A 14,493-nucleotide genomic window follows, 5' to 3' on the forward strand; every position below is an offset into this window, starting at 1 on the left:
ATGTTGTAGGCCTTTCCTGATCTAAGCTTCGCAGAAAAAAACATTTATGGTGAGCAGCTGTTCACACCATTAGAGAAACAAGACGGACACACAACTTAGAAAGCGGAAGAATCATATTTTTCTAATTTAGGCTTTGTCAAGACAGAAGGGACAAACAAAATTTCCCTAGGTGGGTGAGTTATGTTACCAAAGATTGCAGAACTGATCTCTAACTATAAATAAGTATTTCTGAGAGCTGTTGGTAGACCAGTAAGGTCTCTAAAGACTGGAGAAGGGAGACAAATTACCTATTAAAAAGAAATACAGATAAACAACTGGGGAACAAACCAGTCAGTCTTGGATTCCCAGAGAGATTTTAGAGAAATATCACTACACATTCAGGTCGTAATGTATAAAGGACAACAAGGAGATAAAAACCAGCCACTACAGATTTAGCAGCAATAGGTCTAATTTTTGTTTTCTCAGACAAGGAAGTGGCTGAGGGGAAAAAAAAAGAGGTAAACCATCCTGAGTTTGAGGCAAAGAGATCTCCTCAGAAGCGAGTTCAAAAAATACAGCCTAGATATCAGTTTCAAAGTTTTCTGCTCCTGACCATTCCTGTTTCCACTTCTAAGACCCAAGATGAGCTGCAAACACTATCTTGGGCAACTCTGGTTGGATTAAGTTATTAAAATCTGAGAATTTACTGAAAAACTCTAACTGAAGAGCAGGCAAAATGAGAGCAGTTTGGAGGATGGCATTAGCACCCAAAACTAATTTAATAAACTGGGGAGACAGCCTGAAATTGATATGATAAAACATGACTTCTTGCAGGATTATATTGGGGAAAAAAAATCCCAGTGTTTGTTTAACACAGAAAGGATGCGTTTGGACAGGGCAGGCAAATGACAAGAGTTTTTCATATTTAAGGCTGTTAAAGAGAGAATGGTCATCCCTTAGTCTCCATAAAGACTAAGCAGGACATGGAAGTGCACTTCCTTAGAGCCTTTTAGAGAGAACCCCTTTGATCTTTACACAAAAGCTACTTCTTAGGTTCAGTCTCCTTCTGTGTCCATGATCGGTTGTGGCTGGTCCTTCAAAACCATTCCCCTTTCTTCTAGTCTCTGTCCTTTCCATACCCTCTAACTGCCTGCTTTCAAAAGCACTATCTTGCCCTTCTCTTCTGGCCATATCACTGCATCAGTCTCTCCTGGCCTGCAGCACCATTCATATTTCTTTCCAAATCCTCTGTTGTCACCTCTGATCTGACTACCAGGCTTCCCCTCCGGATTCCCTCCTCCAACCTCTCAGCTGGCCCCTTCGGCCTCTCTTTCTGTGCCAGATCTGCTTCTGACCACAAGACACTGCTGGGCAACAGGCTTACTACAGCACTTCTTTTGCCATGCTGCACTTCGCAGCAAAGCATCTGCACTGATATTTGAGGTTAGACCCCTCAGAGGCTGAGATCAGCTCCGGTAGGACACCCCTTTACGCAAAGGGAACAGACTATGAGAGGCTACACCCATGCTAGCTGGAGAGCTCAATCCATCAGCTCTGTTGGCAGCCCAGCATGGAAAAGTTCACATCGTGTCTATATTCTCTGCAGGTCCATTTAGCCGAGTTCCCCCTTCTGATACGGGCCAAGACATACTTCCTCCTCCAAATCCCTCTCAGAGAGCTCTTTTCTAGCTACACCTCCCATGACACTCACCTTAAAGGAGAGCTTGGTTTTGCTTTCAGGCTGTTTCCATATAATGAAGCTGACAACAAGAACAAGGATGGCAGCAATAATCCATACAGTCTTTATCAGTACGCTTGGCTCAAGGGCAGTCAGGATACAGCTACCCACAATAAGGAAACCTGTGAATAGACACCAAAAGCTTGCTGATTCTTTTTTTAGAAACAGGGCAGAAAAAAACCTAAACCACAGGCAGGCAAAGCAGAATCTGAAAGCTCAGCAAACAAGACAGCAACGTATGAAAAAGCTAACTGTAAGATACACACTCTTCCCCCTGTACGCTCACATACACCTCTCATTTGTGGTTTTCTTAAGTCATAAATTTAACGTCCAGATCTTCAGTTATTTTGGTCATTACAAGAGCTCACCAAAATTACAGCCAGGAGGTGAGCCTTCCCAGCACAGTGAGTACACGGTTCGACTACCTGGCTCACTGCCCAGTGCTTACCAATGATGAAGGCTGAGACGTTCACCACTGAGCCAGAGAATTTGGAAGGGTCTGAATTTGGGGGACACAGTATGGCTTTGAGGGAACACTTCTCCTCCTCTTCTGGCAGAAATCCAGCCTGTGACTCACTGGTGCTCACAGACTCATTGTTGTCCGTCTCCTCTGTTGTCCTAGCCATCTGGTATGCCAAATTAGGCTGCTCTGGCTGATACCTGGGAAAGACAAAAAGAAACAAAAAGAATATTGGTTTGGCACAGGGTACCGTTTGTTTAAAAGCCAGACAAAACAGTCATGGCTGCACCCCAGATCACTATAGTGCCAGAACAGGCACACATAATGTCTACTCCCTTCTGTTTTGGGGGAAAATTCAAGGAATAACGCCACCATGGCATAAGTAAATATGGTCAGCTGTTATCACCTACAGCTTGGTTGATACATCAGTGTTTTAAACTGGATAGTACTCTCTTTCATAACCCTATCACTCGCATCATCAAAACATGATTGGGTGACAGCAGCCAAGACCAGAGAAGGAAGCAGCAAGAGGACAGACAGAGGGTCACATAACTGGGCTGCTACTCCACTAGGCAGCAAACAGGGCAGTCAAATCAGCTGCCTGGGCTGCTACGAGTCAGGTTGTCAGCTCTGTAAACCTATGATAAGGAAAAAAAACACATGACAGCTACAGCAGCTTGAGAAAACACATTAAGAAGCCCTTTCCAGCTGTACAGAGAAGAGAAGGCTGGGAAATCAGAGGAAAAGTAAGAAGGGCAAGTAAAATCAGCAAGGATTTTCAAAGGGATAGGGTGGACAGCACAGGCACAGAGCAACAGCATTATAATACAGCATTGGCCCTTCAGCTGCGGCAAGACAGTTCTTGGTTCAATGCATTTACTGTAAGCTTGTAAAAAAACTCCGCCAGACTTTGAATACATCACTGAACACACAAGGTTATTTTCCAGTAACAGTCTTCAAAGTACAGTCCTCATGGGGAGAGTGCTGTTCATGAGATGCCAAGCAGTGAAGATGTTCAATTTTCAGCTTAGAAGAGGGAAGCTACGGGCACTTCTAACAGATACGTGTACTAAAGCACTGATCCTGCAAGAACATGCTCAGATTTTTTGCTGCTGCTAGACTTTCTCTTGAATCCTCTTTCAAAAGTAGGATGACCTGAAACTGTATCTGCAGTGAGCACAAAAGTGATGACAATCACACAGAATCACACAGAATCACAAGGTTGGAAAGGACCCATTGGATCATCGAGTCCAACCGTTCCTAACACTCCCTAAACCATGTCCTTAAGTACTTCATCCACCCGTTCCTTAAACACCTCCAGGGAAGGCGACTCGACAATGTAGGCATCCAGGACGAAGCATCTCTCGTCCTTCCCTGGTGGCATATCTCCCAGGGCATTCAGGCAGACTGCAGCAGAAGCAGCATGGGCCCAGGGTGAACAAAGTTCAGAGGACCTCCTTGCAGGTCCAGCTAGCAAAAACCCCCATGAGATTGAAGAAACAAGTTCTTCACATGCTTATAGTTGGAAATGTTCATCGTTTTATTGGGCCTGCGGAAACTATAGGGGCATCTGATCACTCTGAATTTCTGTCTGTGTGGTACAAGAGAGGCTGTTTTTACATGCATACCTTAGTACCAAAACGCAGGCTGCTACCAAGGAGTAAGCCAGGAGTGTCCCAATGGACATGAGATCCACAAGATCTTTCAAGTCGAAGAGAAAGGCCATAAGAGCTGTAGGAGGAGAGGAAGGCAAGACAGACAAGAAAAAATCAGTAACACAGTTGAGCATGCACATCTTGGGAGCATTAACAACAATGCAGCACACATGTGACTGTTGCTCAGGACTTGGCAGGGAAACTCAAGCTGTCCTGAGATGCAGAGAGGCAGGAATCAGTGCATCAATAGCCCCAGCCTTGCAGGATGTCCCAGCACAGCCTCACTAGCTGCAATGAGAAGAACCATTTACTACATACCAGTAATGAGCAGGCATTTAAGCCACAGCCTCATTGCTGGGGTCCCGTGGCACAACCACAGCACCCCTAAGGCCACAATTATCTCCTGAAAATAACTAGAGGGCATGGAGGACACGCAACACCTCACTGTGGTATCTCAGCCCAGCTGGGGTGAAACCAGGCTTGTGCATGCAATGGGACCAAGCATCAAGGAGAGCATCTTGAGTTAGTATGCCTCATCCTGGGGCTTTCCAGAAAAATGTAAGACAGCCATCCTTTAGGCATGACCTTGCTTACACACCCTCACCAGGCAACCCCTGGTTGTACAGACCTTTGTATAAAGGTCCTCAGAAGAAGAAAGTAAGCAGATGGCAGATGCCATAGTTAGACACTCAGATGATGATGCCGCTCGTATGAGAGTCCAAGGATTTTGTAGCTAAGCCTGGCCCAGCCTGTCCTCAAGGCACCACAGCCAAGGAGCCCAACAACCAATTCAACCTTCAGGCTCAGCTGGCAAGTGCTGCCCCTGCAGCTTCATATGTGCTTTGGACACAGGCACAACAGACCATTCTGAGGACACCTGAAGGGACGACAAAGCACTTTTTTGTACTTTATCTAGCTCTTTTTTCCCAGACTGGGCCCAAGGCCATCTGAGGAGGAAGGTGTGAGGGAAGCAGCAGTGAGGAGGCTTCATGGGCCCCAGCAGCAGGAGCTGAGCCCTTTTGTAGGAGCCCAGAGCAGCAGTTCAGCACCAACTCCCCAACAAACGTGGCACATGCTCTCACCAACGGCTCATCCTGCATTTGCAGCAGAAGGTAAAAAGGATGGAGCAAGGCTCTCCTCTTTGCTAGGTAATGTGAGGAAGGGGGCAGCTGTGAGAAGAGGGTAAGCCTCTTGCCCTTGCCATCTGGGCGGCTGAATTCCCATATTCCTGGGGGGAGGACAGAAAAGAGGAGAACAGGACAGCTGCCAGCTGTAATTGACTGATTATCAAATACTGGTGCCACAGGGGCCATCTGCCTGTCTCTGGCTGCTCTGGTGTCTTCCTGAGTTGCTACCCACCGGTGGTGGTGCAGTGTCTTCAGCCAAGTCAGGCCAACAGCCACGAGGATGCTGGGGCACTACTGGTTGCCACCTTGCAGGGAGTTACTATTTTTAAGACCAGTAGAGCACCCAGGGAGCAGATGAAGGCAATTCTTGGCATGAGACAGGACACCAGCAATGAGCTCTGAGAAAGAGGGACAGGCACACAGCGAGACGTTCACGCTCGCCCAACTCCTCCAGGGTATGCCCTGGAAACACAGGGAATGCTCTAGGAAGTTGTGCTGTGCAATACATCGATGAATAAATGGGTTAGAGTCATGCAGATTTATCTGAGCTTACGTCTCCTTTCCATGCACTCGTGTAAGTCTTTGGATCTTACCTGCAACGGCCCCCGATGACACTGTTGCAATTATCGGAGTCTTTCTCTTCTCATTGACTCTAGCCAAAAATTTAAAGAGAAGTCCATCTTCTGCCATAGCATAAATTATTCGAGGCATTGGGAACATGGAGCCAAGGAGACTAAGGACACAGAAAAAGGAAATAATCTCCTTATATCACTTCCTGCTGAGCACACAAACAAAAGCAAGTTTATAGCAGTACAAACACAGAACAGGTGGTTTTCTTTCACTTCAGCTTCTCCTTCCAGGTCTCCGTCTACACACCCATGGTGCTGGTATCTGGCAATAAAGGTGCAGCTCCAAGATTATAGATACCTAAACTTAGCCTGATTTTCAGGTAGCAAAAGAGCCATTAACTTCTGTGAGTGGCTCACCTCACTGCATATGTGTAAGCTGATCTGCAACAGGTCTCGAGTGCAGAAGAACATGACAGTTCTTCTCCAGCTTGCCCTGCCTCCCACCCGGATGGCTATCCTGCAGGCAACCTGCAGACAGACAGCCCTGGATACGGTAAGCCCCATATGCTCAGAAGATGCACCCTGCACTGTCTCCTCTCCACCCAGCAGGCTAGGATGTCTTGTGGGCAAAGCACGTTTACGCTGTGGAGCTACCTCCATGATTTAGTCACTGAATCCAGATTTATATTCCAGAGATGCACCCGCTGGGTCTGCAGCTAAAAGGGGAGTTTGTGAAGTGATACTGGTCATATGTATCTCTAAAATCTATCATAGGGTGAAATCCTGGCCCTCTTGAAGTCAATAGCTCTAAATTTCATCCTTGGTCTTTGCTCTCTTGTCTCAGCGGAACACAGCAAAGTAAAGCCCTGAGATACACCATTTTTTAAAGGAGCTGGAGATACATGAAGGAGAGCAGTCTCACCTTGTAGAAAGCGCACACAAGGAACCGACAGCCACTGCATAATTGGCTCCATCCCAATCCACATATTTAAAGGCATTGGGTAAAGGGCTATTAGTATCCAGCTTGTAGTAAGGCATCATGAGTGTCAGGGCAGCTGACACGCCAAAATAAGCCACGAAGCAGATGAGCAGAGATGCCACAATGCCAATAGGAATGGCCTTCTGAGGGTTTTTTACCTCCTCGCCTAGAAGAAATAAATAGAAATATCAGCTGAAGGATGAGTACGAACTTTATCCCAATCCAGGACAGGCTGGCCGGGGCTTTCAAAGGCTTTGTGGGTAGTGAGGTGCTGTTTGACGTTCTGCTCCACCTGCTTGGCACACCGCAGCCCGTTTGCTCCCACTTCTGCTGCTCCTGTCACTCCTTCTGACAAACATTTGCTGAAGCCTTGTAAACTCAGGCACAGAAAAAAAATTGGATTAAAACTAGTCCTTTTCCCAAAAATGATTATTTTTACCTCCAATTACTCCTTTTATCCCACTGATGGTGCAGCCTCAGAGAGTTCAATGATCACTAGTGTGCAGTTATGGGGCATCTCCTTTGGGTGACCTTTTCACTTAGCATATCCACCAGAACTACTATACAGTGAACATGGCACCTAGTAATCATACAGATCTTTGAAGATTCTTCCTGAAAAAAAGGGGTCCTCTGTTTCTTATGGAAAATTTTTAACAACCAAGTTGGGACAAATGTGTAAAAAAAAAAATAATCTTCAAAATTCAGGCACTGATTAATTAAGAAACAGCTTTGAGTCTTTCCCTACAAAGCTGCTTTTCTCTGAAGGTAAGAGGTCCTGAGGTATGGCATTTCAGCCAGATGAACAAATAAACAGAGACCCATACACCTGTAAGTCAAAGGCAGAGGAATGTGTTTCTCCTCCAAGGAGAGGCCCTAGGGCTGGTTTAAGTAATGGAGTCAGCATTTCTCAAACTCCTTGGAACAAGAGGTAGTATATGCTTTATCTGTCTTTGTGATAATCTCCTTGCTCTGCTCCAGCTTTGAAGCAACTCAGTTCTTGCCACATGTGAAATTAAGGATAATCCTTCCTTTCTCCAAGGAATTGAGATTCTTCTTAGCCAGGAGAAATATGACAATGCTGATGGTTTCCCTCTCAGAAAGAGATTTCCAAACCTTTGGAGACGGAAAAACTCCCCCTGATTTTGAGGCACATCTTTAGGCTACAGATGACTCCCTTGAGGCTCCCTCTTTCTCTGGCTCTTTAAATACTCAAAGCCACTAGAGCTTCTTCAGCTGAAGGCACTGAAAAGCCCTTTGCCAGAATAACCTATTGATTAAAGCATCATCTGGTGTTACAGGTTCAAACTTCAGGAGCCATATAAGGCATCTGAACCTGGGCCTTCCCTGTTAGCCTAATTGGTAATACTGGGTGTGTCTTCTGTGATCTGACCTCATTAGTGTCATCAGTGCCCATCCATGAAATTGATCCCTGCAGGCAAAGAAGGGACGAAGCCCGTTTTGTGGGTTATGTGGTCTAGCTGCCTGCTACAGAAGCCAGAAGTCAGCACTCAGGCACACAGGGACTTGGACATACTCAGCACTTGGACTATTAGGAGTAGCTGAGCCAACAGTATATTTTGGGCTGAGGTTCAGAGGGATGATGAAAGCAGTGCCCTGAATTACTCATTACCTGTGCTGTACAACATTAAAGAAAGTGAGTCTACTAGCAACCAGGTTCATAACTGGAATGAAGACATATTCCCTCTTACCTGTAGTAGCAATACAGTCAAATCCCACAAAAGCATAAAAACACGTGGCTGCCCCTGAGAGGACTCCTTTCCATCCATAGGGCATAAACCCTCCAACACCGTAGAGCTTTTCTTCCTGTGTTTGACTAAAAGGCATGGCACTGCGTTAGAAGTCGTTCCTCCTAAGCGGGAGTAACAAAACTATTCACATGACTCACAACAAAATCCAAAGCTGGAGTTGGAAGGAACACGTTCTCCCTTTCACACGCTAGTATACAAACACCAGGCAAAATGCTAAGCCCTACCCAGTGCTGATCTCAAGGCTGGCCTGCAACAGTCTAGTGAATGAACAGTTAAAAAAATGGTTCATGGTTTGTACCCACCACCTGGTTTTGGAGGTAGATAAAAATATTTTGGCTAAGACAGGGAGAAAATAGCATGAATACTAAAATTCCTCTCCTAATATTACAGTATGTGTGTAGATATACACATTCATCTAAACATAAGCTTTTGAAAATGCAAAACATGTAATTCTGAAAGCTGAAGACTGAGAAAAATTTAAACCATCCACTTTTCACCTAAGATGGACTTCGATGAAGTGAGGTGAGTAGACATCAAAGATCAATGCAGGGTGCCATGACTGTCAGAAATCCATCCACTCCTCCATTCTCAACTTGGAAATCCCCCAGGCCAACAAGCTCATATCCAAACTGTGCTTCCAACACTAATAGCAGAGAGAAGCCCACAACCCTGATGCACCAAATGCTCTGCTGAGCCTCATCCGAAGTCCATTAAAGTCAATAGACACCTACTGAGCCCAGCACACTCTGGATCAGGACCTCAGATCCCTGTGCCTGTGTTGAGTCATGTATAACATACTCTTCAGTTCAAGTAACTTAAGTCACTTTTTCAGGCAAAAGCCTTTGTAAAGATGAATTAAGGCAATTAAATTAAAGTAAATCCCAAATCTGCAAGCCTTTTCAGGTGTAAGCATCTGAATTCTCTCGTAGAAGCTCTGTTGGGACTTAGATGAAAACCGGCCTGTTATTCACAAAAACAGCAAAACCCAAATGTGGATTACTCTGGAAACAGTGATAAAGTAAAGTAAACCCTAGGCAGATTTTACAAAAATAGTAAGTTCTGTGGGTCAAAGAGCTACAGTTACACTTTGAAGCTATTGCACTAATTGCGTCTTGCATGAGGATAGCAGTAAAGTAGCAGGGGGAAGCTTTCCTAAAGAAGCAATTTGTTTGCAGCAGGCTGAATTTTGCAGAAAGGCTCAATAGGGCATTGGTACACAAGCCAAACTTCACCTATGTAACATTTACGAACCTCTTCCGTTTCTGCCAAATTGCGCTTCCTTACAGGCCAGCATAAAGGGTTTAGATAGCAAGCCTGAGCTTATGTGTGTGGAGATTCTCAAGACCCCCATTCTGTGTTGTATAGTCTCAAGCAAAAATGAACAGTCTTGTATTGCTGGTAACCCTTGTAAGCTCCTTAATTTTGTTCCTGTATAGGAAGGCAGGATTTCAGCAAAGCAGCAAAATGTCATTAAAAATGGATTTGTGATATGCTTGCTGCAACACACTAAAATAACCTGCAACTTCCCTTCGTTTGACTGAGGTTTTTCAGACAAGGTCTCCAAAAGGTACAATAGTGCCTCAAGAATATTGCCCAAGTGTCCAAAGAAACTACAGAGTTATACCTGGTCATGGCTTCATACAGGCATGGGAGGCAGCTTGGTGTCGCCTTAAGCAGGAGGTTGTCCAGAACACTTTTCTCTCAAATTTGGATGCCATATTGTTCACAAGGCTGGAAATGATCAGTTCTGCAGCAGGGCCCATGTTGACACAGCCTATCTCCTATCAGTTTCAGACTATCAGCACAGCCTGCTTTCAGCAAACACCCACTAAAACCAGATTTGCCTCTACGGCATTTAACGAAGGAGGGAGCCATTCCATTCATTGCATTTCTAAATCACTCCAAAAATCCCTCTATAAATTTGCCACTGTTAAATGCATCCATTTCAGAGCTGAGAAGAAAAGATTCAACCTACTTCACTCCGTAAATGCTGATGTTGTATATGTCCTGTTCAGTCAGCTGCCAGTTTTTAACAGACCCTTTCACGAAGCCAGAGACCATGACGAAGCCAAGAACGAGGATGTTGATGCAGGTGAACACTTTGTTCACCAGGGCAGATTCCTTCACGCCAACAATTAAAAGCCCTGGAGAGAAAATGGCAGATAGGCAGTTAGGTATTTCACCACAGCAGGCACTGGGGACTTGCAGAAGTAGCCCAGCTCTGCTCATGCTGTGTTCTGCCTAACTCAGCACACCTCATTTCTCCACAAAGCCAAGCACCTCAGGTAGGTCAGGATTAACTCAACCAGAAGGAGCACAAGGACTCCAGCCCAGACATTAGTACTGCAGGATGGGATATATGTTCCCACCTAGTACACCCATCTGGCACATGCCCCTGTTAAAGTGCTTTGCTAACAGAGCTGAGATGCTGCCAGCACTTTCAACACCAGTTTTGGTCACCTCATGGTGCTATGCCGTGCTACCTCGACACAAATTGCACCCAAAGACCTGAGGAAAGCATCCCAGGTGCTTTTTCTTGAAGGAACATTGTCTTAGAGGTCTTGGCCACATGCAGAAGTTACAAACAACCTTCAACTTTCCTTAAAAGCACCGAAATACGAGCAACGACTGAATCCAGGAGCGCAGCTACTTCTAGTACTGAAGACACAGAGAAAGGTGGCATCTTGAGAATCCTGCTCCTATTTATATCAGCAAGAGCTTTGCCAGAGAGCTCAGCAAGAACAGGATCTCATCCTGTGGTCTTAGGAACATTGTTTACAGTTTTGGTAACCAGCATCTCACTGAGGCATAGCCTGGCTTGACAAGCTCTGCTAACCTGTGTTTGCTCTTCAGGTGCCCGATTTTCAAGAACCCAAACCTTTAACCCAAATCTAAGAAGGTGCCTGAGGGAGAAGGTAAACACTTCACATGTGCCTGAGGGAGAAGAGAAGCACAACAGCTTGTCCTTACTGATACTCCAAGGCACTTCAAGGATAGGGAAGCATGCTGTGCACTCACCTTTCTTTCAAAATAGCAAATAAAATAAGACAGCCATATCAGGGGAGTAGTTGATAAAACTGCGTATCTGCCCAGGAAAACTTGTAAGGTACCTTGTAGAAATCAGAAGCTCAAAATGGTGCAAGCAGAAATAACCTTTTAGTGCTTACATTTGGGACTAAAGCTGCTCATTCAGCAGCTTTTGTAGAAAAGAATAGTTTGCACTTTCTATTAAAATCCAGGGAATTTTGTCCATGCAGACGAATAAAGCCATCAGAAACCTGTATAATTTAACGCCTTGGAACTGTTGAAGTGAGGAGTCCTAAATGATGTAAATTGTATCTGAGGTAAAAGACCAGATTCTAATTTGAAACTAGAATAATTCCTATTACATACAGATGAACAAAGAGGAAAATCTTCTCTCCCATTCAGATGTCCTGAAAACAGAGGACTGCTACTGACTTCAGCAGTCTTCAGTACAGTCCTAGATCCAAATGCAAACCAAGATGCCAAAGCATCACTTACTTATGAAGACTGTCCCAGTGATGGCTGTGTGATGGCCATCCTGATCAGAGGGGGAAGTCTCAGGACAACTTTGTTGGGGTGACACCGTAGCTGCTGTGTTCTGAAAATCACAGCGGGGAGGAACATCAGAACATTATTTTGAAATGTGCCTAAATTTGGCAATGCTTTGCAACATTCAGTTGGAGTAGTGGTAGAATCATAGAATAGTTTGGAAAGGATCTTAAAGATCCAACCCCTCTGCCATGGGCAGGGACACCTCTCACTAGATCAGGCTCCATCCAACCTGGCCTTGAACACTTCCAGGGATGGGGCAGCCACAACTTCCCTGGGCAACCTGTGCCAGTGCCTCACCACTCTCATGGTGAAGAAATTATTCCTAATGCCCAGTATAAATATGCCCCTCTCCAGTTTATACCCAATGCCCCTCATCCTGTTACTACAAGCCTTTGTAAAGTCCTTCCCAGCTTTCCTGTAGCCCCTTCAGGTACTGGAAGGTCGCTATAAGGTCTCCTCAGAGCCTTCTCTTCTCCAAGCTGAACAACCCCAACTCTCTCAGCCTGTCAAAGTTCAGAAGGATTTAAATTTTACAAATTCTCAAAACTTTTCCAAATTCTGATCAAAGCATTGGCACACTTTTAGAAAAAAAAAGAAAGTGGACCTGACTGTTTACTACACATTTAATTTTCTTGTGGCTTACATTCATTGCTGCAAACTTAAGCCCATATTTTTTTTTTAAGAAAAATGAAACAGTAGTAAATGAGGTTGTTACTGAGTCCCCTTTTTTTCTCACTTTCTTGGCTCAAGGCACCAAACGCTGGCAGATTATCAAAGGGGGAATAAGTGTGGTAGAGCAACAGAATGAAATTCTTGTGTAATAGGATTTTTGGAGGGAAGGATTAAAGCTTCTATACCTTATTGAGGATAACAAGTCACCTTTTCTTTTCTTCTTTATGTAGTATTTGATTGAAGGTTTTAAAAGTGGCTCAAAAAATATCGAGAATGCTCCCCTTAATTAAAAAATCTTGTAAATAGGCTAAGCCCCATGCTAATACCACAGCAGCTATATAGGTCAATCCAACACTTGCAGCAAAGAAAGAGCCTTTAATATGTTGTCCAAAATAAATGAGGACTTTGTACCTAATCCAGAAGCAAACAATGAAATTACAGAAGAAGGGGTCCAAAACTCACAAACCCCTTCAAGGTTTTACCTGTTAGGATGACGATTATCACCACGGCGAAGATGTCTGGGTATTTTGCTAGCACTCCGGGAGCTTCCATCGTCATATATTTTTTACAAAATTTTTCAATGTGCTGGCCTATGATTTCATCAAACGTCGCACTCCAAGCTCTGGCCACACTTGAGGTTCCTGCCAGAGGAAAGAAAGGCTGCAAATTACCCTTTGTGGATGGCAGACTTCCAAACACTGGGTATTTGGCCATGGAGGGACTCAAAGTAACTTGCATACACTTCCCAGGTGCTGGGAGCAGCCTTTCTTCTGCAGATCCAGCCCACAGCCTGTATTCATGCCTTGCATCTGCTTTGATGGCAACACACACAGGTGGTGGGTCTCAGATGCATGCTCAGCTGACAAGATAAAAAAAGTACTGGTTTGGCTTCTTAGTAAACCTCAACTTTGCCTTAGGTGCTGTCTAGACCGACCTTTTCTTTACACCCCCAGCAGCCTGAATCTGGTAATTTCTGCTAGAGAGGTCTGAGTGTCATGCTGGCAGAAGTCCATGGCAACCTCGGCTCGATGACTGCAGCCCATGCAGAGGGAGCTTTTAGTAGCCTCTGGCAGCACGATGCTGGAGCACCAGAGCTTGGACCACAACACTCACCCAGCTCTGCAAGCTCTGCACTCCAGCTACATGCAGGTCTTGTCCAACCTCCAAGACCATCTGAGAGGGATAAAGACTCAGATGTAATTTACAAGTTATCTGAGCATAAGTCAGCCTACTGCAGGACACTGGTGATGAACCCAGGAAGCTGCACAACTCCTGCCTGCAGCAAGTGCTTAGACTTCCCCCTCTGGGGCTGCTGTGTGCTATGGCTCTAGAGAGCACCAGACCACACAGAGCTTGCCAGGGTGACAACTGAACTTGGGGTCTCAAGATGACCAAGTCCAGGACACTGTCTGGGCTAGAAGGGTCATTTCAGAGAACTGAAATACTAACAATGAAGATGCTACCACCAGACAGTGACAATGTTTAAAATAAGTAGGTTTGGGTAACAGCCAACTTCTCCCTCTCCAGCACTGAAGTGGCTATCATTATACTACTGGTATCTTATATAGAACACTATATATAACAGCATCTAATTGCATGATATAATTACTACTGTACATAATTACCTAGTTAAAAAATGAGGTTGGTTTGGTTTCGACTTGCAAAGCAGTTCCTCAGGAGATCCCGTCAGGGCCCCCTTCTACTCAGAACAGTTTGTCCTGACACACTCACCTGCAGGCAGGTGTCCATGTTCCAACTCTAGCACCTGCAATCATGTCAAACAATGTCCCTGTGCACACACAGCTAAACCCTCTGCAGCAGTGGTGGGCAGCACCTGCAGCAGAGCGGGAACACTCACCATCCCAATCCAGCTTCGCAACAGTATAAAAATAAGCTGTAGACCAGACCTGTTTGGAGCTTCTTCTGGTGACTGAGACAGCAAAGTGCACAGTGTGAATGCTTTTAAAGA

The 14,493-nt window shown here is 45.1% G+C and overlaps 1 protein-coding gene across 5 annotated transcripts in view; it reads right to left on the bottom strand.

Moving 5' to 3' along the window:
- Positions 1-14,493, bottom strand: part of SLC7A1 (solute carrier family 7 member 1) — a 46,873-nt gene that overhangs the window by 6,311 nt on the left and 26,069 nt on the right. For all 5 annotated transcript variants that reach the window (XM_054057364.1, XM_054057389.1, XM_054057373.1 and 2 more), the window contains 8 exons: positions 13,007-13,165; positions 10,252-10,420; positions 8,217-8,341; positions 6,451-6,673; positions 5,553-5,692; positions 3,806-3,908; positions 2,166-2,377; positions 1,691-1,839 (listed from right to left, as the gene is read on the bottom strand). In XM_054057364.1, the coding sequence (XP_053913339.1) occupies positions 1,691-1,839; positions 2,166-2,377; positions 3,806-3,908; positions 5,553-5,692; positions 6,451-6,673; positions 8,217-8,341; positions 10,252-10,420; positions 13,007-13,165 (1,280 nt within the window). The remainder of the gene's footprint in view (positions 1-1,690; positions 1,840-2,165; positions 2,378-3,805; positions 3,909-5,552; positions 5,693-6,450; positions 6,674-8,216; positions 8,342-10,251; positions 10,421-13,006; positions 13,166-14,493) is intronic.

The sequence above is a fragment of the Cuculus canorus genome, chromosome 1 (genome assembly GCF_017976375.1).
Source record: "Cuculus canorus isolate bCucCan1 chromosome 1, bCucCan1.pri, whole genome shotgun sequence".
NCBI lineage: Eukaryota > Metazoa > Chordata > Aves > Cuculiformes > Cuculidae > Cuculus > Cuculus canorus.